This window comes from Lepisosteus oculatus, chromosome 23 (genome assembly GCF_040954835.1).
Source record: "Lepisosteus oculatus isolate fLepOcu1 chromosome 23, fLepOcu1.hap2, whole genome shotgun sequence".
Classification (NCBI taxonomy): domain Eukaryota; kingdom Metazoa; phylum Chordata; class Actinopteri; order Semionotiformes; family Lepisosteidae; genus Lepisosteus; species Lepisosteus oculatus.
Window position 1 is genome coordinate 3,450,200 of NC_090718.1, and position 25,570 is coordinate 3,475,769.

General features: G+C 43.7%; 3 protein-coding genes across 5 annotated transcripts in view; 2 read left to right on the forward strand and 1 right to left on the reverse strand.

The window, feature by feature from the left end:
• The first annotated feature begins 1,458 nt into the window (after positions 1–1,458).
• On the forward strand, positions 1,459–6,192 carry cldc1 (C-type lectin domain containing 1). Of its 2 annotated transcripts, none has more exons than XM_015337918.2 (7): positions 1,459–1,659; positions 1,975–2,099; positions 3,607–3,717; positions 3,968–4,162; positions 4,998–5,149; positions 5,414–5,535; positions 5,623–6,192. In XM_015337918.2, exons 2-7 carry the CDS (start codon positions 1,991–1,993, stop codon positions 5,780–5,782), a joined length of 849 nt encoding a protein of 282 aa, XP_015193404.2. In that variant the 5' UTR covers positions 1,459–1,659; positions 1,975–1,990; the 3' UTR covers positions 5,783–6,192. The 2 variants fall into 2 exon arrangements, with proteins under 2 accessions (XP_015193404.2, XP_006642436.2); XM_006642373.3 differs by having other exon boundaries at positions 1,980–2,099.
• Positions 6,193–10,432: 4,240 nt separating this feature from the next.
• Positions 10,433–25,570, forward strand: part of mrpl51 (mitochondrial ribosomal protein L51) — a 51,190-nt gene continuing 36,052 nt past the window's right edge. Inside the window, exon 1 of the mRNA XM_069182734.1 lies at positions 10,433–10,463. Within this exon, the coding sequence (XP_069038835.1) occupies positions 10,448–10,463 (16 nt within the window). The 5' untranslated portion in view covers positions 10,433–10,447. The remainder of the gene's footprint in view (positions 10,464–25,570) is intronic.
• On the reverse strand, positions 12,734–23,208 carry LOC102684767 (C-type lectin domain family 4 member F-like). 2 transcript variants are annotated; one of them, XM_015337891.2, is made up of 7 exons: positions 23,002–23,208; positions 20,005–20,088; positions 19,549–19,665; positions 18,190–18,681; positions 16,689–16,840; positions 16,252–16,358; positions 12,734–13,277 (listed from the first exon to the last, which is right to left on the reverse strand). In XM_015337891.2, exons 1-7 carry the CDS (start codon positions 23,063–23,065, stop codon positions 13,124–13,126), a joined length of 1,170 nt encoding a protein of 389 aa, XP_015193377.2. In that variant the 5' UTR covers positions 23,066–23,208; the 3' UTR covers positions 12,734–13,123. The 2 variants fall into 2 exon arrangements, with proteins under 2 accessions (XP_015193377.2, XP_006642435.3); XM_006642372.3 differs by lacking the exon at positions 19,549–19,665.

Genomic DNA, 25,570 nt, shown 5'->3' on the forward strand with positions numbered 1-25,570 from the left:
GAAAGAGCACGAGATTCGATTTTGGCTGTTTGACCCAGCTGGCCTGATTGGTAGTTATTGCTTATCTCTGATGCTCTCCCTCCCTCTGAGCGAAAAATGGATGTTTCAAAACTCCGACTTGGCACGGCCTTCGTGTTTCTGCATTGCCAAAGTACATGGTGTTTGATGGCAGTGGTACCGTGTAGATACAGTGCAATAATCAGCCTGTTCAACATTAACTACTGACTCTCACTCTCCCCCAACTTCCCAGCAAGAACAGCAGAAATGCCCCGTTCAGAAAGAATACAAACAATATTGAGATTCCCCCTCCCTCCTGTTTAATTCCATGTGGGCTCTTCTCTCTTCTCCCTGCCTGCTGCAACACTCATCTGATATGGTGCAGAGTGTGTCTCTGCTGTCTCTCTGTCTGTGGTAGGCAGATATTTGTTTAGGAGCTGTACATAACACGTTTTCAATGTGCAGCAGACAGCGGTAAATTTATTGTACACAATGATAAGCATTTATTTATGTAGCATTTATGCATGGGCTTGTTCAAAAGTCTGTTACTAAATGCAAAGTTAATAATAGCTAGATGATCTTTGATCGGGATCTTGAGGTCTGGAGTGTAAAATCTGGAATGGCAGAGATTCTTTCAATTGTCCACAGCTTAAGCCTGTCGATGCTAGATGCATTGGTCCATTCAAAATCTAATTGGATCTTATGACCTCCCAGATAAAGAGCTGTTTACAACAAAAGGCCTAGGAATTCCAGCTTCAGAAAACCAGCTGGGTTCCAGACCCTGAGGAATCTGATCTAGACCTTATCCCCCAGGCCCTTGCTGGCCTGTTGTTCCAGCTGTTTGCAATACCTCTCCTTGTAGGATCTGAGTCAGACTAATAGGAGAGGCAGGGATTTTAAAGTGGTCTAAGAGAACATTTAAGATCTGCAGTGAAACTCAAGTCCGATAAATCTTGCTGAAGGAAGGTATGAACTGGTTTTATCAGTACAATACATCAAGTTCTCAGTTTGCCTGACCGGACACTACAGTACATGATCACTGCCTGACTAGACACTGCAGTACATTAACACAGTAGTACTGTACAATAACATGGCCTGTTTGACTGGACACACAGATACAGTAGGCAGTATATGAATCCTGCCTGTCTGTGTGACTGGACATTGCCGTACTTGAATACAGCCTGTTTGACTGAACACTGCAGTCCATGCACACTGTATGACTGGACACTGCACTGCTGAACACTGCCCGTCTGACTGGACACTGTTGTATACGACCTCCGAGAGGGAAGGCGTACAAACATTTCCTCACTCTGGCCCATCCAGTCTTGCTACACAACTTTCTCTTCCAAATTGTTTGTCTTCCCCCCCCCTCGCTGCTGCTATCAGCCTGTACATTCCTGTGCCACCAGCCCCTCCCCCCTACGCCCCCACACCTCTCCCTGGAAATATAAACACTGCAGGAACAGCAGGAGCCGAGAGAGGGAGCGACCACAAGGGCAGCGGAGCACAGGAAGGAGGAGGTCCCCTTGAACTTCAGACGAAAGAGAGGAGGCGAAAAAGCAACAGGAAACAGTTTGTTTTGGAAGCTGAGGGTTAGTCAGTGTGGATTAGAGTGAGGAGCGAGCTGCATTTACACAGAGAAACAGCCACTGGACTGAGATAGTGAGTATGCTGTGTCCTCTGCTTTATTACTTCTGTTCCTAATATTTTGAGTTCTGTTGATATTACTTCTTCTAATTCCACCCCTAACAGTGCTCCTGCCAATAGAATTGTTTCTTCCCATTGCTGATAATTCTAAGTCTTCTGCTATTGTGACTACTACTGCTGCCACTACTACAGTTACTAGTTGTGCTACTACCAATAAGAATGACTATTACGTTTGTCAATGCTGATGTTTCTGGTACTAATGAAACATTCGAATGAGTACTGAAATAGTTGAGCCACTGAGCGGAACCATGTCGGGCTTGATTTTGGTAGCACAGAGAACGCCAGCATGGATGTCAGTGAACGTTACACCAGCTTGCAAGACTACACTGAGGAAATGTCCACCAAGAGCAACCGGCCCATCCTAACATCCCTGAACCCTGATGACAGCCTGCAAGGTAGGGGATCCTCTTGCTTAACTGGGCAGCTGTGGGTGATTAAGGCTAATTGGCTTGGGAACTGGACGGTGCTTCAGCAAGTCAGGAGAGCAGTGAGTCTGGCGGCCACTATGTCAGCCCAGTCAATCGGTGTATCAGTCTGTCGCTCAGTCCATCAATGAGCAAAATAAGAGGAAACAGGAGACAGGAGCAGACGGCAAGCACACCTGAAAGGGAGATTAATGAAAGGATGATCAGTAGATAGTAATCAGTACAAGTGTCAGTCCAAGAAGAAGATTGCTGAGTTGATGAATGGATTTCCAGTCCGAACAGATAGATACTGAGGAAATGATCAGAAGATTGTCAATTTACAGGTAACTGAATAGGGCATTATTGAGGAGGTAATCAGTGGATTGTGTAAAGTATAATTGTCTCTGAACATTTAAATCCTGAGGTGATGGTCACTGGAATTTGACTCTGCATGTCTCTTTTAATAGTAGTTTGCTGAGCGGGTGATCAGTAGACTATTATTCTGCAGGTGTCAGTCTAAACAGCAGATTGTTCAGGAGGTGATTAATGAACTGTGGATCTTTAGGTGCCAGTATGTGCAGGAGAATATTGATGAAAAAATCAGTAAATTGTGGATATAGGGGTGTTACTGAATAGGAGAGTTTTGAGGAAGAAAAATCTGATCTACTTAAATCTGATAATTCATCAGAGCGACTGATATAATTACCGTAACTAACTATGCATTTCCAGTATTCTGATTTTATACATTATTTACTTCACAGCAGATTTAAGATACTGCATTGTTTGTAGGTGTCCAGTTTCTCTGGTGCTCAAAGGCCATGCAATGAGAAATACAGCCTCAATGACTTAGATACACTTTTCTTAGAAATGTCATACTTTGGAAAACCAAAAAAAAACTCAAAGTACAAGACCAAAACAAACACAACCACTGCAACTCTGTGCTTTTCAACAGAGATTGGGAAATGTTCAGTGTCTGACCTGTTCAAACACTAACGTGACAGAGATACTGCATACATATATACCAAAAACAACTCTTTGAACCCACTGTACAGTATATACAATGCCCTTCCATTTTATTCATAACCACTTTGACATATGTATAATATGTATATGTATAAAAATATATAAAATCTGTCTTTAAAAAACTCTGAACATGTTATACTGTAATCATAATTGTATTGCGCGGAAACAAAGCCATGTTTGTCATGAATATTTAAGACATTCACATTCCATTGACATTCGAGCTTTACCTCGTCATTCACACATTGCACTGACACGACTCCGCCTGTAGCTGTTTGGTGCTGACGTGTGTTTGTGCCACACATGCTGCACAACATCATCATTATCCTCGTTCTTATTGATGTCGTTCTTGTTGCTGTTGTTAGTGACAGTATGATGGAGATAGTGAAATGACTTATGGTGATGATGGTTGGGATTATGGTGTTGATGATGATAGTGGTGGTTGGTGATGATGATGATGGCTGTCCTTGTGTTGCAGGCATGTCCTCCATGAAGAACAACGGCCAATGTGTGAGAAGACAGTGTGTGATTCTTCTCACCATAGCTCTTCTGCTGTCTATTGCTGCAAATATTGCCTTTGGCATTGTGTGTGAGTACTCCCTCTGTAACAATACAATATAGTGCAATCACTGCTGGGGTGCGATACAGTCACAGCTGCAGTATAGTGCAATCACTGTTGTAGTACAACACATTGCTATTACTCTATAGTGTACTCTTTCATATTATACGGTATGTTAATATATAACACTTGTACCATCACTGTACATCACTTTTTGTAATATGGACTGCTATTCTCTAGGTGTTTGCAATCATACTTCTGTCTTCTGTCCTTCTCTCAGTATCTCACCAGAAGTCCCAGCAGCCCTGTATGTCAAAGCTGAGGTCTCTGAATGGCAGCAGTGCCCCTGCGTGTGAGGAAGGGAGGACAGAGGCGGCGCTCGAGTTCCGATACAACCACCTGCAGAGCCGATACACTGCAGTGTGTCAGCAGTATAACAGCCTGGCCGAAAAGTGTCCTCAGCCGGGTACTAGAGGTGAGGATCAGCCTATCCATCCATTACTCCACATCTGCTGTAGCCAATACAGACTTCAGCCAAGCCAAAGGGTTATGGGGGATCCAGACCCTTTCCCAGCAACCAACAGAAACGAGCCAGGGTACACCCTGGACAGGACACCAGTCCATCCCAGGGCATATACAGACACAAACACACACACACACTCTCTCCAGGGCCGGTTTTCCTAGAAGCCAGTTAACCTATCAGTGTGCCTTTGGACTGAGTAAGTAGAGAGTAAATAGAGTCTTTATTATCCCCTAGGGGCAATTTGGTTTGCAGCAGTGGTCAATATAAAGAAAGAAAAAAACAGAAATAGACAATATACAATACAAATGGACATGCGGCTGAAAGTGTAAATGAAAAATGAAAATTTCTGTTCTTAGATTGGCAAATCTAAATCGGTGTTCTGAGGAGAGTAATTGGGATTCGTTGAACAAAAGAGTGTGAAGGTTCCTCGATGGAAAAAAAAACTTGCTTTACACAAGATCTTATAACCGATAGACTTCGGGCAGGGCTGAAAAAACAGCATGTACAGTATGTGTTTCTGACATAAGAAATTGAAACACTAGAAGGAAGCAACCACAGACAAAGGGGGAGAACATACAAACTTGATATGAATTGGACCTAAGGATTTGAACCCAAGGCCCCAGTATTTTTGGCTTATGAAACTCTTACTTCACATCTCCCTCAGCACAGTGCTACTCCATTAGCTGTCCTCTCGCACTCACTCTCTCTCTCTCTCTCTCTCGGGATGGTGACGATCTCCAGTCATGGGGGATATCTGTCTTAACCCCTTGCCCCTGTCTGTCTTCAGTGAAAGTGTGTCAGCCCTGCCCCGTCTCATGGCTCCTGCACGAAGACAGGTGTTACTTTTTCGGCAAAGACAAAATGCAGTGGAACGAGAGCCGTGACAGCTGTGTAGAGCTGGGAGGAAGGCTGGTCATCTTGCTGAGCCACAAACAGCATGTGAGTTTCTGACAGGGTGACTGAAATACATCATGGCTGTTACACTGTAGTAATTACAGTATAACCATATGTAGTATAGTGTGTATTAATGTATGTATTACAGTGTAACAATCTGTATTACAGTGTAATAACCTGTATCAATGTAACGATCTGTATTTCAGTATGTATTACTGTATAACAGTCTATTACAGTGTAGCAGTCAATATTACAGTGTGTGTGTTACAGTGTAACACTCTGTCTGTTCTTGTGTCATGATCTACTCAGGACTTCCTGGAGCAGGAGGCAAAGAAGCTCGGTGGGTTTGACTACCACTACTGGATCGGGCTGAACGACATTGAGAAAGAGGGGGACTGGAGATGGGTGGACAACACCCCCGTCAACATAACGTAAGTCCATGTCCGCCACAGTGCACCATTTTCTGCAGGGGGGGGGCAGTCATTCACTCAGTCGGCGTGCCCTCTTTCTCTCCACAGCTACTGGAATGCACTCGAGTCGCAGCCTGACAATCACCTGTCCGGTGGGCTTCATGGGGAGGACTGCGCAGTGCTCAACTCTCATTCGAAATCCTGGTTCGACGTCCCCTGCGACTTCCAGTATCCACGCATCTGCGAAATGAGCGCTGTGAAGATCTGACCCACTGACCCTTTGACACAGACTGACTGACCGACTGACTGTCTGACACGCTGACTGACTGGCAACCTGGGAGACTGATGAACTGCCTGACCAAGTGATTGGATAACACACTGACTCTCTCTCTCACACCCACACCCTGGCATGCAAATACACCGACTGACAGCTGCCGGCACTGATGCACTGTCACAGACACTGAAGCCTGTTTGTTCCAATCAGACATAGGTACTTGAATCTAGCCCATCAGAAACTTTTTCGGAGTGGCTAAGTTGTTAAAATGTACAGTATATATTCTAATATGTTCTGATTTCTCTAAAAGCTTCCCTTGTTTTAAGGTCCAGTTTTTGTTTGTCACCTTCCACCTTCTGTAAAAAAAAAGTGTTATGGCTGTGATTAAAAATGTTAATTCAGTTTTTTTTTTGTTATAATTGCACTGATCCGTGTCTTAGCTCAGCCCCTGTCTTTGTAAGATCTTTGTTGCCTGTATACTTACCACAAATCTTAAAAGGACACGAGCAGGACACACATTACTCAGTGATACACTGGTCAAGTAGGTCTAAAAAGTACTCCTTTTGTATTGCATCAGTGTGTTATTATTTTAGTTGTTTTTATTTTGGATGGCACAGTGGCACGATAGGGTCACACAGGGTAGGTGAGCTGGTGGCAATATAGCTGGAGTCCCTTCAGGAGTGCCATCCTGTGTTTCAAGGATTCTGGGGGGCTGTAACCCTACCTGGAACTATCATCTGTCTGATCGTGGTGAATGCAGGTAGAGGACTCCTTTATGTGAATGAACAAGACGTTTGGCTCCATCTGGTGGTGCAATCCAACAAGCTACATGTCACTTTAATCAGCACAGCATTATAACTTTCATCTTCCACCTATCCAGTACAGGGCCATGATAGCCCAGAGCCAATCACAGGAGGCACTGGGTGCAAGGAGGGATATAAACATCTGGACAGGACACCTGTCCATCACAGGGCAGACACAGACACACACTCACTCAGGCCAGGGCTAATTTCTACAGAGGCTAATTCATCTACCAGTACGTTGTTGGACTGGGAGGAAACTAGAGCAGCCTGGAAGAAACCCATTTGAACACACAACTTCCGGACAGACAGCACCCCAGGAGGTGAACCTAGTGCCCCTGTTACGGATGCAGCTGGCATCAATTAATCCTCATTATCCAATTTCTCTTCCACACCCCTTCCTTCACTATAAAACCCTCTGTTCACTTCGAGTCCTCGCTCGGTATTAGGAATCTATCCGCCTCCTGAGCTCGCATCATCCTTTACCTCTGACCACCATTACTATAAGGGGAGCCGGTCCAGGCTCCCGTGAAGCATAGCTCAGGACCCTGAGCAGATGGTATAATCCGGAACTAAGTGGAGAAGGACAACAGGGAGGAGACGACGAGAATCAGGAGGGGTGGACAGACAGGGGGGCGTGACGGCGGTGATCCGGTGCTCGGGGGGGGGGGGCGTGGCACAGGCAAACAATCCCGACAGTCCAAAGGGGGAATCCGGGGCGCAGTCCAGGGTCCAGGAACTGGGGGATCCATCCAAGACAAACAAGGTTAAAATCCGGAACCGGATCCCGAACAGGAGCAAGGAGTAAAAACCAGGGTAACGTGGCCAGGCGCTCCGAGCCCCGGACTCAGACGGTCAGGACGCCTATGCCATCGGGTCTCTCCTGGACCCACTGGTAGGCGGGCTTCCGGGTGTCTATCTCCCAATGCTGAGCCAGGAATAGAGGGAGCTCCAGGATTAAATAACGACAGACAAAACAGGGGGCAGGTGCACATCATGAACTAAAATACGAAAGGGTAGGAGCGCCCTTAAGAGGAGGGATGACGATGGGGACAGTTACGAAGACTCCTCTAGCCTTGGACCTCTCGACAACCCTTTCATCTCGCCCCTCTCGGACTCGTAGCCATTCGGACCCTCTTGGAGACCTGCACAGGGCTCGGAATAACTCGCCACAACAGCAATGCTGACCACAGCGCCACCCTTGCTTATGATTTATACTTCTCAGACTTTATTTTTGACACATGCCGTGATCCCTGTGGCCATCAGTAAAATGTAATTTTTGTTTTCAATATGACGATTTCCGTACTGAAATTGTACTAGTGCATACAGTAGGTAGCATAGTTGTGTGCTGGTTTGTCCCCCCCGGACAGGCTCTGAAGATCTCCATGGGCCTTTGGCAAACCTCAGCTCTCTCGCAGTTTCTGACCTGGTTTGTGAGTCAGCCACTGTGTCATTCGCTGTATGAGCTAGTCACCTGTAGGCATGATGTGTGAGACAGGAACAGGAAGTGTAGAGAAGGTGATCAGCAGACAGCAGATACAGGGGTGTGAGTCTGAACTGGGAATATTTGAGGAAAAGATCAGTGGACGGTTGTTGGGGAGGTGATCAGTGTGGATTGTCGTATAACAGGTGGCGAACTCAATAAGAGGTTCTTGTGGACGATCACTGTGTGGAAGTGATCAGAGGACGGTAGATCTCCAGCTATCAGCCTGAACAGGACATTGCTGAGGTGCTCATCAGTGGACTGTAGAAATACATGTGTCTTGCAGGGGAGTGATAAAAAGTTCTGGAAAACAGCAAGAGTACAAGGCATCCCATGAAAATAGAGGAGAAGACACAGGCAGAGGAAGTTGGAATGCAAGTCCTGCCTTGCAAGGTAGACTGAAGACAGTGAGGAAATTAGGAAAGAAATAGATGTGAAATGATACAGCATATACAGAATATGTCACATTTTTATATCAATGAAATAGCAATGATAAAAATGAAAATAACAGTGAGGTTTCTGGCTGGGGTCACTGCAGTCACGGCCGTCACTCAGCCAGGGCAGAGACACACTGACTCAGTGACTTAGACAGGTTATCGTCGGGTCTCTAATGGTTAAGATCCAAAAATGCAGACTCAAAGTACAAACAGCAGAACAAACAGTACATTCCAGGGAAAGAGATTGTGAAATGATTGTCCTGTCGGTGTCCGGCCTGTTCAAACAAACTAACTTGAAAAAGACCCTACATTGCGTAGTTTTAAGTAGTGAAAAGTCTTCTTCAAACCACTGCAAACATACATCTGGTATACACTCATTGAATCCACTGTGTCTACAACTAATGAATGGGTATTGGGGCTCTCTAGGACCAGAAATGGAGACCTGGATCTACAGTATTCACTCCAGGACCCCGCTTGTAGTGAGTGATTGATGGCAGCCTGGCTGTAAGGTGCTATACCGATCAATGTCCTTCTTGCAGATTCTTTCTGGTGTGACACCATTCCAGCGGGACAGCACTCATCCTGTGGATCCATCCTGACCTGACATCCTTACTCAGCTCATGTACGAGTGGCTTTCCTAAGAGCTGATCGTGTGACAGTTATGTATGTTCTTCTCGACCAATCGCGAGCACCATTGAAGATTTGTGGGATGAGCTGGGATGATGTGTGACACCTAGAGGCCAGATATTGGTGATATATATTTCTTTTAAACGAGAAACATTTCGCGTTTATACAAAATAGCATTGCGTTAAAACTATATAATTAATTCTTGCACAATATTGCTTACTGTATTAATATCTTGCAATACGCATGCAATAGTATAATCCGAGGCAAACTAGCTTTGACTTCCAGCTCAATTGAACTGAGCCTCAGAAGAATATCGTCACACTGCTGTTAATGCCAAAGGATTAGTCTACAGGAGCACGTGTACTGTCTTTTGTATACAGTACGTGAAGCAGAACACCTTTCAGCGGGCATTCCTGGATTAAATGCGTGTCGTTTTCGCGGTTTGTGCTAAAAGAAGAAATAACAGCTTTCCAAACCTAAGTTATTCTTGATGCGAGACTGCAGGAAAAAAAAATGTACCTTACATTGGTTTTAGCCTACTCTTTGAACTTTGAACGGAATACATTTATGGTGACTTAACAGTAAGACTTATACCTAGTGCTGGCTTACTGTTACTGTTATTGTTGGTAACAAACCAACAATCTACAAACTGTAGAACTGCCTATGTGCCGTCTCTTTAAGATAAGACATGATACAGACATGAACGTAAAGATCTCTTAAACGGATACAGAAATACAGAGCCTTCTTCCTTCAAATGCTACAGTAATTCTCCTGCATTTTGATGTGTAATTCCAAATTCAAATGTATTTGATGTAAGAATAGTCTATTTTTTTCAGGGCTTTATGCTCACAGATTCCAGCAATAATTGTATCATTCAATAATTGTATCATTCGAATTAATTATCGCGTATTAGCACAGTCTTATCTCGTATAAACGCAATACTATCTCGCTTACACGCAATTTGTTTTTCTCCGTGGCGCTAACAAGCTTCCATAGGTTTCATATGTAAATATAAACTTAAAGTAATAAATATAGTAATATTTTTTATAATTTTCCTTTGATTTTTTTTTTGTTTTACCGCAATGTATCCCGCATGCAGTTATACTCTCTTTAAGAGAGGTGTTGCCTTAATTAGTGAGTTACCCTGATTTGCAGCAGCGACAGATTTTACACCTGTCGCAAATCATAGGGCGTGTATAAACAGGGGGATTAGGGGGCTGAGTGTCGGTGGCGTGTTGAATGCGGGAGTGGTCAGCGGTTCTTGCAGTTTTCTTAAGCTCTCTCGTGTAGTCTGCATGTGCATGCTTAAATAATGTTCTCACTGATAGGTAAGCAGTAACTAACACATTTTTGTGGTTGAGTGAAAACGTGCACTGCATTGTGGGCTTTTATTCATCGGTTAATGTCGCTAATTTAGTTATACGCGTCGGATATCTCATTTTGGGCTGTAAACTTATGATATAATAAACAGCTCCGTGAGCCCTTTAATTTGCAGTATTGTAAAATAACTTATGCTGTTTTTTTGTTTTTTGGTAACGCACTTTGTAAGAACGCTGCAAAGCGCGCTGAATCCCGAATCGTATTGGGAGTGTATATAGATACAGTAGGGTCGCAAGCGTGCGTCTGTGGGGAATGGTCGGGGCTTGAATGTACTGTAGGGCAACCATTGGCTCTCAATTTTAAATTCTCTTGTGACCTGCCTGTGTATGCTTAAATGTTCTCCCTCAGAGGTGCCGAGTCGCGATGGAAGGATTTATTCGTGACGGCAGGCACCGATTTTCGAGGAGGTTAGAAAATAAGTGCCAGTCTGCCCGATCCTCTTCTTTCTTGAGAAGAAAGTAGCAGACTCCTGTGTGGAAAGTGAATGCCTTAGCTGTCCGCATCAGGATTTCTCAAGAAGCAAATGAACTGCTGTATGCACTGAATGGAGGAAATATCCTTTCCTAAAGGATAGGAAGCTGTAGCATGTGGTATGTACTCTATATCATTCTGTGCAGAGTAGACCTACTCCTAAAGCCTGTAGGGACTGAAATGCAGGTATTGTAGGTACACTACCTGTGCAGACTGCAAAGGAACAAGTAAAGGTTTATTCCATGCTGAAAAACACTTTTGGCTATGGAGCCTTCTTTGGGTGATGGTTTTGTAAGTTTCCTTTGGTTTTTACTGTAGAATGCAAGCTGTAAAAAAAAAAGGTGTAAACCAATTCATTGTTATACTGAAGTCTGGAGAAATTGTTGGGTTTCAAGAGTATAAATCTCTGACCCTGCAATAAAGTTCTCAGAGTTATCAGTTGTATCAAACCTGTGTTGCATCCGTGCTTTGAGAGGGGCATAAGGTTACGGAAACAATACACACAAGGATGCGTAAAAGCAGCTCGCTGCCCAATTTTTTTGGAATGTAAAAAAGCACCAAGAAAAGTCTCCAGCCCCATACAACTTAAGACTGAATTTCCCTGGCCTTCTCAATGTTTGAGCCCTGGGGTGGTGTTAAATTATAGTGATGGAAGTGGGATGATAGGTATTCTACATGGACAGCCTTCTGAAGCTTGTAAGGTGAATTGCTCAGACAGGGTGGGGCTGGTTTCAGTACTGAACCATGTTAAAAAAGGGGCTATTTTATTTCTAGAGGTGGATGTAGTAGGAATTAATTCCAGGGTGGGAAGGAGAAGGCTTCAAGGTCAGAGAGTGGGGAAAAGGAGGTGTGAAAAGCAGTAGGCTAATTGCTTGTACTCTTCTGGATACTTCACTCAAAGCACTTTACAGGGGATGGGGAATCCCCTCCACCACCACCAGTGTGCAGCCCCACCTGGATGATGTCATGGCAGCCATAGTGTGCCGGAACCCTCACCACACATCAGCTCTCAGTGGAGAGGAACAAAGTAATGAAACCGTTCATAGATGGGGGAGTATTAGGAGGCCATGATTGGTAAGGGCCAATGGGAAATGTGGCCAGGACCCCAGGTTCACACCCCCTACTCTTGTCAAGAAAAACCCTGGAGTTTTTAATCCCCACAGTCGGGACCATGGCTTTATATCCCATCAGAAGGACAGTGCCTCTTTACAGTATAGTGTTACTGTCACTATACTGGGTCATGGGGATCCACATAGACTGCAGGATGGGGCCAGTAGGGGGTACTCACTAACCACTAAAGGATGCTGCTGTAAGTTTTTCCTAGGAGCCTCTCAGCCAGGTACTGACCAGGCTCACACCTGCTTATTTCGGTGGGCTGCCTGTTGTGAGTTGCAGGTTGATTATGCCTGCTGGCCGGGGTTGTTCAGAACAATGTGAAATTCATTAAATCTTTAGCTTTTGTGTAAAACTGCCACTGGGGAACCTTTGCCCTTATTTTTTTTTGGGGGGGGGGGAAATGTGACTTATTTTGCCTTTCCTGGTGAAGGTCATTTTGTGACCTACATCTTTCCAAATGAGTTCAATAATTCTTTTAAATGCCTGGGAGTTTCAGAGTGGTCCTATGGTGTTGGTAGAAGACATTCTTAACACACTTGATCACCAACTTTCCACAAAATACAAAGGGATTGGATTTACAAAACATATCCCACCAGGCCATGTTCTTCAACATACAGGTACACCTCAGAAGTGAACACAAACAGGGACAATATTTTTTATTTTTGCTCTTGGCAATGAGACACCACATAGTCACTCTTAACATCTTTTGCCCAAAGGCATTTTCATCATTAAAATGTAAATGGCAGTGTGGGAAAATTGGCAATAGTGAAGGCTTATTCATCAGTTACATTTAGACAAGAGGCAGAGAGATTCAAAGACAGATTTGCTTTCAGGTGAGCATCAGAGATTATAGCAGCCAAAATCACCTGTGTTAAGACTGAGCACACGTAGAGAGGGTGTTAGAATGATCTTGCAGGGTTTCAGTTGTGGTTCCTGTATTGTGCGAAGGCGGGACCGAGAACTACAGCAATGAGTCAGCCGTTCAGTTTCACCCCTGCCATGTTAACACAGAGGGGAGTGTTTACATGGAAAATGACAGGGCCTTAGTTTCGCATATCCTTCGATGAGCCGATATGCAGCCTACATCAACCCAGTTATTCAGACTGTTGGCATTTATATTTATGACTGCACAGTTGTTGGCTCTGTTGCCGTCGAGCTTTGGTGAGCTCCAGTATCTGAAATAGAGGAAGAGCTGGTCATATTCTGCACAGAGTGCTGCACTTCAATAAATCTCATGCTACCACTTCCTCTATATGCTTTATTTAGTGATAGGGAAATATGTTATTTTGGGGGCTTTTGATTATGTTCCAGTTATTTGTAGCTGCAGACCACCTGCATCAAAAAAAGATAATAGCGTTATATCTCAAACATTGCAACATTGCATAGAAATACAGGCTCTGTGATAAGTGCACAAAGTAGCTACTTTATAAATTAGTAAATCAGCTTATCTTTTACACCATGCATATTCATATACTTAATGTTTGAGGAGTTACTTTAGAAAATGCAGTTACTTGTGTAAGAAATAATAATAATAATAAACTTTAATTTATATAGCGCCTTTAAAGGTGACTTGTCAAAGCGCTTTACAGGATGACTAACAATAAATAAGAAGACTACAACAATAAATAAGAAGATTTCACAAGATAGGACACAATTATAATTACAGCAATACAACAATAACAATAGAGGAGACCGTGGAAGGTGGTATTAAGAAGAGCAGAGGAGTGAAGAATGGAACCAGTTCAGTAAAGGCTTTTCTGAAGAAGACGGTTTTGAGTCTGGATTTGAAGGAGTTTAGAGAAGGTGACTCTCTGATATCCTTGGGCAGAGAGTTCCAGAGCTTGGGGGCATAACAGGAGAAGGCCCTGTCGCCCATACAATGTAGACGGTCTTGGGGGACAGTAAGGAGGGCAGAATTTGAAGAGCGGAGGTTGCGAGGTGGGGAGTAGGGCGATAAAAGTTCAGACAGGTATTGAGGTGCCAAGACCACCTGCAATTTCAGACCACCTGAAATGTCTTTCAGAATTTGGGGGAAATTGCTGTGAAAAGCTCATGTACAGTATTTTATGTTAACTATACAGGTACTGCTTATATAACTGTACTGCACAGTTAACATTATTTCATTATAACATATTACAGGTTAAGTAAATACTTTTGAACGTAAAATCCCCCATTACTGATAATTGGGCTGTTGCCGAATACATTTAAGCAAAGTTCTTAACCCTGCAACACAGCATCTTTTTTAGTGCCTTTGTTCAGTGACTGCACAAAGTAGGATCAGCAGGAATATATATATATTAGAATTTGAATATATATTAAAATTATAATTTGGGTTAAGTCACTGAGTGGATATTTGCTGGCATTTTAGTTTTACAGTGGAAATACATTTTCATGCAGAATTGATTATTAAATTATTGATTTAGCCAGCAGCCATATCACTCTGCAACTCACAACTGGCAACCCACTGAAGCTCAGCAGGTGTGAGCCTGGTCAGTACCTGGATGGGAGACTTCCTGGGAAAAACTAAGGAACCTGCTGGAAGTGGTATTAGTGGGGCCAGCAGGGGGTGCTCACCCTGCAGTCTGTGTGGGTCCTAATGCCCCAGTATAGTGACAGCAACACTATACTGTAAAAAAGGCGCTGTCCTTCAGATGGGATGTAAAACCAAGGTGGTCATGAAAAATCCCAGGGCGTTTCTCGAAAGGCGTAGGGGTGTAACCCCAGCGTCCCGGGCAAATTTCCCATTGGCCCTTACTAAACATGGCCTCCTAATAAGCCCCATCTCTGAACTGGCTTCATTACTCTGTTCTCCTCCCCACTTAGAGCTGGTGTGTGGGGAGAGGACTGGCGCACGATGGCTGCCGTTGCATCATCCAGGTGGGACTGCACACTGGTGATGGTGGAGGGGAGTTGCCATTACCTGTAAAGCGCTTTGAGCTGAGTGTCCAGAAAAAGCGCTATATAAGTGTAAGTGAGTATTATTATTATTATTATGTGCTTGGTTTCTGGAAATCAAACAGTCCTTGCAGCAAACCAAGCCTTTTCATATAGAGTTGGAGCTGATGTGGTTGCTACTCTGCTTTAGGTTTGCACCCTAGTTATTGGCTTAGCAGGGCAGGGATCCTGTCGCTGGGCTGTTAAATGTGATCTTAGCGATGATCTCTTTCCATTCATTCAGGTTGTAGTTCAGTGCCAGACTCTTTTTTTTTTCTTTCTCTGTTACTGTATCGCACTCTCTCTGTAAGTACAGTGTATGGTCAATGTGTGAGTATATACAGTGCATTGTTTCATAATGTAGGTTAGTACTGAACTCCTGTCTTACTCTGGTACTGTATTTCCTTCTCTCTGTGGTCAATATGTGTGCATTTGCAGTCCATTCAGCCACAGTGTAGATCAGTACTGGACTCTTCACTTAGTCTGTTACTGTATTTCTCTCTCTGTAACTGTGTGGTCAGTGTGTGAGTATATACAGTGTGTTCAGTCAGGGTGTAGGTCAGTACTGGACTGCTCTCTCACTCTGTAACTGTGTGGTCAGTGTGTGAGTATATACAGTGTGTTCAGTCAGGGTGTAGGTCAGTACTGGACTGCTCTCTCACTCTGTAACTGTGTGGTCAGTGTGTGAGTATATACAGTGTGTTCAGTCAGGGTGTAGGTCAGTACTGGACTCCTCTCTCACTCTGTAACTGTGTGGTCAGTGTGTGAGTATATACAGTGTGTTCAGTCAGGGTGTAGGTCAGTACTGGACTGCTCTCTCACTCTGTATCTGTGTGGTCAGTGTGTGAGTATATACAGTGTGTTCAGTCAGGGCGTGGGTCAGTACTGGACTGCTCTCTCACTCTGTAACTGTGTGGTCAGTGTGTGAGTATATACAGTGTGTTCAGTCAGGGTGTAGGTCAGTACTGGACTGCTCTCTCACTCTGTAACTGTGTGGTCAGTGTGTGAGTATTTACAGTGTGTTCAGTCAGGGTGTGGGTCAGTACTGGACTGCTCTCTCACTCTGTAACTGTGTGGGCAGTGTGTGAGTATATACAGTGTGTTCAGTCAGGGTGTAGGTCAGTACTGGACTACTCTTTCACTCTGTAACTGTGTGGTCAGTGTGTGAGTATATACAGTGTGTAGGTCAGTACTGCACTCTTTCACAGCTCTTACCCTGTAATCAATACAGTGTTGTCCACCCAGGTCCAGTAGTTCTCTTTGTCAGAATCACTCAGTCCAATCCAGTAGTAACCTTTTTTAGAGTGGTATGTGAAAAACTCCTGCACACAAGAAGCCCAGTGTTACACATCTGCAACGTTGACATTGACATATATTAAGCAGGACAGCTTCCTTTTCTGGCCTTGGCTTTCCCTTTTCTGTTTCCTTTCTGCCTCATCATTTCTGGCACCCTAGCTGATGAGTTCCAAGTGGGATGAGTCTCCTTGGCTGATTTTGCTTCAGGTCCGCCCTCTCTGGTCCTAATCTCCATCAGCTCAGGACCAGGTATAGACACCTCAGCTCTCACTCCCTCCACCCATCGTGGTGTCTTCAACTCTACTGCTCCTGTCTTCCTACATTATTTACCTCGTTCTCTACCACAACTTTCATACCTGTTCCTCTCTGCTGTCTATCATTAGCAGGTTGGCCCCCTGCGTCTTACAGCTTTTTCGACTTTCAGTCCAGCTCAGTTTATCAGTAGAGAAGTAGTAACACTTGGAGTTAAAGAGCTCCCAGCCCTGAGGACAGTATTGACAGAGTCGCTCTGTAAGATAGAAACAGACAACGGAAACAGTTCATGTCGGTGCAGCTCTCTGTTTCACACAGTGCGCCCTCCTTGCTCCGTGTCTTCACAGTGCAGCTGTCCCCAGTTAGGTTCGGGTTCCACAATAGCTCAGGATCAGAAGCAAAGGATTCAGACTTGTTTTGTTCTTTACAATCACACGTTCAGTTTAGTTCATTTTAACAGAAATCTTGAGGACACACGAGAGTCAAATTTAAATCATCTAGCTTATTTGGTTGCTAGTAGCTTAATTACTGGAGGGAATTACCCCGACATTTCTTATAGAATTTCTACAATGTGATGGCTGAGCAATTTGTTCCACCTACTGTACCTATCGCCACCTGTTTAGGGACATGCCTCCTGTTCACGGTACTAAATTTACTTTCATTTCCACTTGGGAGCATAGGAATTTTTTTCGCTGTTAAGACTGAAGTGGTGTCTTGGATTAATTTTGTCAGTTGGTTCAGACCTACATCCTCGAGGTCTTCCCTGTTTAAGATTGAAGATTGGTTTCTCAAGCTGCATGACACATGCAGAACAGATGCTTAGCTCTGAACTCTTTTTCTGCAATGACATTCCAAAATATTTTCTTTACATCGGATTAGTGGTACATGTAATCTTTGCAGAGCTTATCACAATGTCATTTCGACACTTCTAACACCTTATCCCAAAGTTTTGTTAGCCCCTTTCCCCATTTTCAGATAACTATTGGAATGCAGTTAACGTGATGAATTGTTCAATTGCATGTATGGGATGTGTATAAAGTGGCACTAATATTCTAGCTCTTTGAAAGCTTTAAACAGTAGTAGTGTAGCCCACTTGTCTGGGTCTGGACCAGAGATCTATGCAAACAGTGGGCAATATGAGTGAGACCAGTATTACAGCTGACAGACACTGTGTTACCTGCAACATTTCTGATCTTAGTCAGCTGGCTGTTAAACCACATTCCATGAAAAGTGGGTGGACTTTGTCACCCTTTTCCAGATATTGGAAGTTTTTAAATGCATACATTTTCCAGGTTATGTCAGAGCTGCAAAATGTCCTTGTCCAGCTGTCCTAGCAAAGATATTAAGAGTTACTTGAAAAGCTACATGCATCTTTGTCAACTGGCCTTGGCCTCCTTCTACTGTGGAAGAAGGATGGGTGCCATACTTTGGTCTTTCAAAAAGGGTGTTAAGAGAGTGAACTGGTTCTGTGTGAGACTGCTGACCTCCAGCTAATTTTCAGTTGCTGAACAATGGACTGTTTATCCCCTCTGTGAGCTTGTTTTATGTGGTGGGTTGGATTACAGCTTTACCATGTGAACTAAACAGAAAAATATAGACACTCACCCTGTAGAGGTTGGTTTGCAGTGGGACAGTATTGATCCACAATTTCACATTTCTTTGATAGTTCATTGAGGGCATCTGCAAACTCCCTTGCTTTTTTCTGGATCTCATCTTCTAACTTCTGCTTTTTGTGCTGCAGGTCGTCTTTTCCCAATTGGCATGTGCCCATCTCTTTCTCTAGGTCTTCTTTCTGTCTCTGAAGTACGTTTTCCTGCCTGTGAAGGTCTTGTGTCTCGCTCTCTAACATCTCTTTGTCCAAAGTCAGGGTGAAGTAGTCTGTCTGTAACTTCTTATTGGCTTCAGACAGGGTATGGTGTTCAGCCTTTAACCTCTGATTGGCCGTGGACAGGGTGCGGTAGTCTGCTTCTAATTTGTGATTGGATGCAGCCAGGGTGCTGTAGTTCACTCGGAGTTCATCCAGTTCATCCTTCTGCTTAGGAATACTCTGTGACATGCTGTTGTATTTTTCACTGATGCTCCGAATAACTCCTTCATCTGTAAGAAAATATATGTTCTACCCTCTAGGCTCTCAAAAAAAACAGTCAGACTACAGCAGGAGTCTCCTTTCTTTCCCTTATCCTGGAGAGACCCAATCCATCACGTTTCATAGGTCACCATTAAATCCCCAGATTCCAAACGGTTGGAATAATTCTATTATGATCAATACAACAGGAGATGTTTTAATTATTTATACATTTTGGGATAATTTAGAAATTCTGAGTCAACTTCAGCCTTCAAGGATTAGAGCTTACTTGCCCAATTGATCATTATTTTTTGGGTGTTTATAATAATTAGTAACAGGTAATCTTAAAGACTAACTTGGATAGGGCTGTAAATCCTTGCACTTCTGCCAAAAGTAGAGTGTTTGATTTACACTTGGTTACAAATAGGAGCTTAATCTGACTACCAAATGGTTCAACCCATAAAGGAGCCGCAGAGATCTCAGGGCTGAGCCTCATGTTGGGACATCAACAGTTCCAGCTTGTGTTAGGTCATTAACCATCCCCAAACAGAGTTCGTTCACCAGGAGTTCACAATTGGCCAAGCACTAATGGTGCAGTGTGGACTTCAGTCTTCTCAGATTGCAATAGATTACCATCCACCCTGCAGTGATGCCTGGAACTGTGATATCGCCGTGGCGGGTGACCCCTGTCCCCAACTACCAGACCTTTCAGGGGCCTCAGGCCTCAATCTATGGGTGTAACACAGCCCTGTAGTGGAACAGTTTCCCACTGGTCTCCGGTAAAAATAATATCCTCATTAGTGGTATTTTTACTGAAAAGATCCTCACATTCATGAATATCCCTCACCGCTATAATCGCAATAATCTTCAGTGAAATGCACACATTGTGTCATACTCACAGTGGACACTCAGGGCTATGATGATGGTCAGTAAGACCACGCACGACAGCCCCAGACACACTGCAATCAGTCTGCAAGGAGGATGTTTAGGCACAGCGCTCACTGTGGACACAGAAACTAGAGGACACAAACAGAGCACACGCACTGTTACACTATGACCTGCCAAAGTGAGACAAAAAGAAGCCTGATAGAACATGATGCATCACAGATTCATATGGGCGGCTCAGATAACATCCTAAGAGAATACCTCCTCTTTCTGCACAGGCTCTGAGCAGAACTGCGCGGACAGATATATGTGGAGCAGTAAGGGAGTTGTAGCTCACATTTATGACACATCATTGACACAGTATTAATGTTCAGCCATATTGTAACAGAATCACATCTCACAGTTCTGTCAGTCTGACAAAGGAGCCACTTCTAGCTCATGGTCTGATGAAAGAGAAGAGTGTGACTGACCTACTGGACCAGCAGGGGGTGCTGTCTGTGATGTTTGAGATCCTGCTCTCTTGACTTCAGCATAGACCACCTCATCCTGTCTCCCTGAAAAAAAGCATAAGAAGGTCCTTTACAGACACTGAGCACTACAGCACAATAGAAAGAGGAAGAGGCAAGCAGAAAGAGGTAGAGCCAACTTCATATTAATATCCAGGCACTGCTTATCCAGAGAAAGTGGATGGATTGGACAGTACAATACAGACAGAGGAAGAACTGACTGGACATGACAATGTGTATGTGCTGTAACCTTGTATTGTTAGATTGCTTTCTGTTTTCTGAAAGCAATTTGAAAAGGTAACAAGCAACAATATTCTGTGTAGCTGTGAGGCCAGATGTGTTCTCCTGTCTTTCTCTCTAAGTCAGCAATGCAGGGCTGCCTTAAGGAACCCCCGGGATTATTATTTACAAAAGACAGGCAGGTTTTGATCTTGGTAGGATCAATGCACTTGTCAGTACGTGCGATATCCATCAATATCTGCATATCCAATTCTGGGCCACAGTGTCCCAGAACCTCTTCTGGCAAGGAATAGGAGCAAGGCAGAAACCACCCTGGACAGTGTGTTTCAAGGCAGTCACACAGACACACACCAGGACTAGTTTTCCCAGAAGCCAGTTAACCTACCATAAAGCCTTTGTACGATGGGAGGAAACTGAAGCACCTGGAAAACCACATGAACCCAAGGAGAACATGCAAACTCAATGCAGATAGCACCTTGGAAATTGAGCCCAAGGCTCAGCACTGTAAGGCAGCAAGATTAACCACTGCTGCCTCAAAGGGAAATCTTGAAATCTTATCCAGTTTCACTTGAATCAACCCATCAGTTACAATAATTTTTGTTCCAAATTGGCTATTTCCATTGTCTTAAAATTATGGTCATCATTTGCACTGCCTAATGATTAAACAAACCATCCAATGTGCAGTTTCTATTACAGTCAATAGAAATAAGGATTACACTTTAAGTTGGACAGGTCACATTTATCAGAAATCGATAATTTGTAATGATCAAGATAACTGGAAGATGGATATTACACAAGATACCTTTTATTCTTTAACATTCATACAGAGCTATTTTATTGTCAGACGGAGTGAGATGTGAATCCAATCTCAGTTTTAAGAATCAGATGAAAATGATCCAGGCAAGAATGTAGGACCAGTTAACTTTGTCTTCAGGTCCAAATGTTTGTGATTTTCACTTCGAGAAGTATCTCCAAGTTCTTTTAAAGAGGAACTGCAACACACAACGAAAGTAAAATGCACACAGTAACTTGGAAAACCTTGAATTTACATCACAAGATAGATGAACTTTCCAGGTCTGCACAGCGCCATGTTCTGCAATTCAGAACATGGCAACAAAAAATCTGGTGAGGTGAAGCAGCTCTTTTACACTGTAAACAAGCAGGCATGTGAATTCATCACTTACAGTTCAATAGAAATATTGCTCTTGACTTTGAGAGGGTTTGCCGATAAATGGAACCCAGTAGCTCTGTTACAAGACGCTGGCGAGACCAGAGATTTGCAACATGGCGACTTACAGTCCTTCGGGTGAGACGCAAACCGAGGTCCTGACTCTCTGTGGTCATTAAAAATCCCAGGGGGCTTCTCGAAAAGAGTAGGGGTGTAACCCCAGCGTCCTGGGCAAATTTCCCATTGGCCCTTACCAATCATGGCCTCCTAATAATCCCCATCTATGAACTGGCTTCATTATTCTGTTCTCCTCCCCACTGAGAGCTGGTGTGTGGGGAGCGTTCTGGAGCACTATAGCTGCCGTCGCATCATCCAGGTGGGGCTGCACATTGGTGGTGACAGTGGGATTCCCCATTACCTGTAAAGCGCTTTGAGTGGAGTGTGCAGAAAAGCACTATATAAGTGTAAGCAATTATTATTATTATTATTGTTATTATTACAGTACTTTTACAAACTTCATGATTTTGTGCTTAATTCAGTTTTTTTTCTATATCATCAGTGAATTTGTTATATAGATTTGCTAGCCAGTCTGAGAAATTGGGACTGCAGTTTCCCTTTGAAAGTAATGTCAAGAGGATGAAGAATGCTTTATAAAAGCAGGAAGACTTTATCCTGAATAAAAATCATGCAGTTCTCGGGTTTCAGCCCTAGAGGGCAGCAAGAAGTGCACACAGCTGCAAAAACGCCCCATTCCTAAGGTATAACAGATTTTCAACTTCTCTTTTTTTTGTGACACACCTCTGTCGGCAACCTCCTTTACAAAACAATTTTCTCCTTCTTCTTGCTTTTTTTTCCCCCATAGTGATCTCTTTATTCTGGGTTTTCTGAGGTTCAGATATGTGGCTCTGGCGTGCATGGCCTGTTCCTACCAGCCATTTCAGAAACGCACCTGTGCTGTTGTTTGCCACTCTTTCAACAGGTTGCCGGCCAGAATTGGAACTTTAAAGTGGAAAATTAATCTTGCATGAACAGAAAACAACGCCTCTTGCACAGTGGTTTTATTTTTCCATTGATATATGGTTTTCTAAAGGTATACTCTTGAGATGAAATTGGAATTATGACCTTAAAGTTCCAAGCCATATTGGAATTATGTAAACTTAACATCTATAAATAATAAAGCACCATGCTGCTACATACTGTATATATTTTAAACTACCTATACAGTACAGCACATCAGCATTAACTCACTGGACAGTGCAGTGCAGAAACTGACTGGAGACTACAGCACAGTGACACTGACTGACTGAACACTAGAGGACAGTGACAGTGACACCGACTGACCGGACACTAGAGCACAGTGACAGTGATTGACTGGACGCTACAGGACAGTGACAGTGACTGACTGACGGGACGCTACAGCACAGTGACAGTGACACCGACTGACTGGACACTAGAGCACAGTGACACCGACTGACTGGACACTAGAGCACAGTGACACCGACTGACTGGACACTACAGAGTGACTGGATATGACAGCACATTGAGTAACTCACCAGTTATTTTAGGAGCGTAGTTTCTATAGAACTTCACAGTGGAATAGCAGACTTCTTCAGACATTGATGTGGAAAGCTGGCTGACTAAATGCTCTAACTGATTGAGAAGCTGATGAAAACAAGTGGTTTGTTGACTGATGCTTTGGCTGACTCAGTCTATCGGTTTAACACGCACTGACACTGCCTCCCCAGAGTTAAGCAGAAAGGCAGCAAGTGCGAGAGTATTAAGGAAGCACAGTGGTGTCCTGTGTATATTTCTGTTTTTTTCCACTTCTCTTTTTTTGGCCCTGTGAGCAATCTTGTGTAACGGACCCAAATAACTCAATCGACTTATACTCATCTCAGTCCGCAGCTTAAGTGCTAAAGGTTTTTGTGTTTATAGCTCTGCCAAAACTGGGTTCTTAATAATAATAATAAACTTTTTTATAAAGCACCTTTAAAGGTGGCTTCTCAAAGTGCTTTACAGAATGACAACAATAAATAAAAAGAATACACAAGATAAGACACAATTACAATACACAGAGGAGACCGTGGATGGTGGTACTAAGTACAGTAGGAGCAGAGGGGTGAAGAATGGAACCAGTTCAGTAAAGGCTCTTCTGAAGAAGAAGGTTTTGAGTCTGGATTTGAAGGAGTTTAGAGAAGATGACTCTCTGATATCCTTGGGCAGAGAGTTCCAGAGCTTGGGGGCATAACAGGAGAAGGCCCTGTCACCCGTACAATGTAGATGGGCTTGGGGGACAGTAAGGAGAGCAGAATTAGAAGAGCAAAGGTTGCGAGGTGGGGAGTAGGGCAATAATAGATCAGACAGGTACTGAGGTGCCAAGCCATGCAGAGCCATATAGGTGAGCATGAGGATTTTAAAGTCCACACGGAATTTGACCGGAAGCCAGTGCAAGGACTCCAGGACAGGAGTAATGTGATTCTGAGTGCTGAATTTTGGACATACTGCAATTTGCTCATAGTAGATTTAGATACCCCAGCGAGTAGAGCATTACAGTAGTCAATTCGAGAGAACACAAATGTGTTGATCAGCTTTTCAGCCAAAGTTGCCCTTTGCCCTTTTAATGCCCTTTGCCATAATGCCCTTTTAACCTGATAAACCAATTTAAAAACAAATTCTCATTGACAAGGGCTACCTGGAGAGAACCAAAGGCAATTAGTGAAGTAGTACAAAGTGAAGATACCATCTTCGTCAGTAAAGGTGAACTGAAAATGGGGAGGTAAAGTACTGAGTACAGGTGGAGTATTGAGTAAGGTACTGAGTACAGGTGGAGTATTGAGTAAGGTACTGAGTAGAGGTGGAGTATTGAGTGAGGTACTGAGTACATGTGGAGTATTGAGTAAGGTAGTGAGTACAGAAGAAGTATTGAGTGACATAGTGAGTACTGGTGGAGTATTTAGTGAAGTACTGAGTACAGGTGGAGTATTGAGTGAGGAATCGAGTACAGGTGGAGTATCGAGTGAGGAATCGAGTACAGGTGGAGTATCGAGTTAAGTACTGAGTACAGGTGGAGTATTGAGTGACAGTGAGTACTGGTGGAGTCCTGAGTGACCCATACAAGGCCCTGTCACCCATACAATGTAGACGGGCTTGGGGGGACAGTAAGGAGACCAGAGTTAGAAGAGCGAAGGTTGCGAGGTAGGGAGTAGGGCGATAATAGATCAGACAGGTACTGTGGTGCCAAGCCATGCAGAGCCTAATAGGTGAGCATGAGGATTTTAAAGTCCACATGGAATTTGACAGAAAGCCAGTGCATAATAATGAGCAGTTCCTTCAAGGAATCCAAAGCTCTTTTACTGTTGGAGGGGAACCACTTCATTCACCTTTAAAGGGTGAAACATGGCAGTCATTTTGCATCAATGCCAATGTGTTTAGGGGAATGCTTCTTAGTACATGCAGCAATGAGTCAAGATGCAGAAACATACTGTACATAAGACCGCCTTACAAAAAAAGCCCATCACGTTCACGTCTTGTGTAGAGAGGCAATGATGGATGTGAATAATTAGGATGAAGAAGTCCATGTTAGCAGCTGTGGATAGCTGTTTTCCCTCTTTTTGGAACTCATCAGCTGGGTCCATTGCTGTGTTTTTAAGATCAACCACAGCGGCTGAGTGTATCTTCACAGCAGAATTTGAGGCCCAATCAGGTTCTGCTTCTCCGTGTGAAACCGTCAGGGCTCAATGAGGGCAAACACATTGCGAGTGCTCACTCTTAAAAGATTTCCTGAACCCCCGAGGCGTGCTTTGTAAGACATATCTGTCTTCTACCGTCTTTCCCTGGTCAAGTTGGAGCTGTGCCGTTCTGATGAGGGGTGAGGGAGAAACGGCTATCTGTGGCTGCTAACTTTGGCTTAGTGCATGTTGGTGAAATTAGAAAACCATTTACAGTTGGGGTCTCGAGCTCTGGTCCTGGAGAAACTCAAGTTCCAAAATTAACAAAACACCTGCTAAATTTGCTAATAATAGCACATACAGCTTTTGAAGATGGATTTTGTGAGGTATTTCTAGGAAGTTTTTTCTGTTCACAATACTACGATTTTGGGGTAGGCGGATGTTTTGTAATGAT

Excerpts from the sequence above, each read along its gene's own strand:
- cldc1 (XM_015337918.2), top strand. The coding sequence starts at position 1,991 with ATGGATGTCAGTGAACGTTACACCAGCTTGCAAGACTACACTGAGGAA. Across the intron at positions 3,718-3,967 it reads TATTGCCTTTGGCATTGTGT|TATCTCACCAGAAGTCCCAG; the intron begins GTGAGTACTCCC and ends TCCTTCTCTCAG. Across the intron at positions 5,150-5,413 it reads TGCTGAGCCACAAACAGCAT|GACTTCCTGGAGCAGGAGGC; the intron begins GTGAGTTTCTGA and ends TGATCTACTCAG.
- LOC102684767 (XM_015337891.2), bottom strand. The coding sequence starts at position 23,065 with ATGTCTGAAGAAGTCTGCTATTCCACTGTGAAGTTCTATAGAAACTAC. Across the intron at positions 19,666-20,004 it reads ACCCCCTGCTGGTCCAGTAG|TTTCTGTGTCCACAGTGAGC; the intron begins GTCAGTCACACT and ends TGTGTCCTCTAG. Across the intron at positions 13,278-16,251 it reads AACACTGTATTGATTACAGG|ATACTGGAGCTCACCAAAGC; the intron begins GTAAGAGCTGTG and ends CCTCTATTTCAG.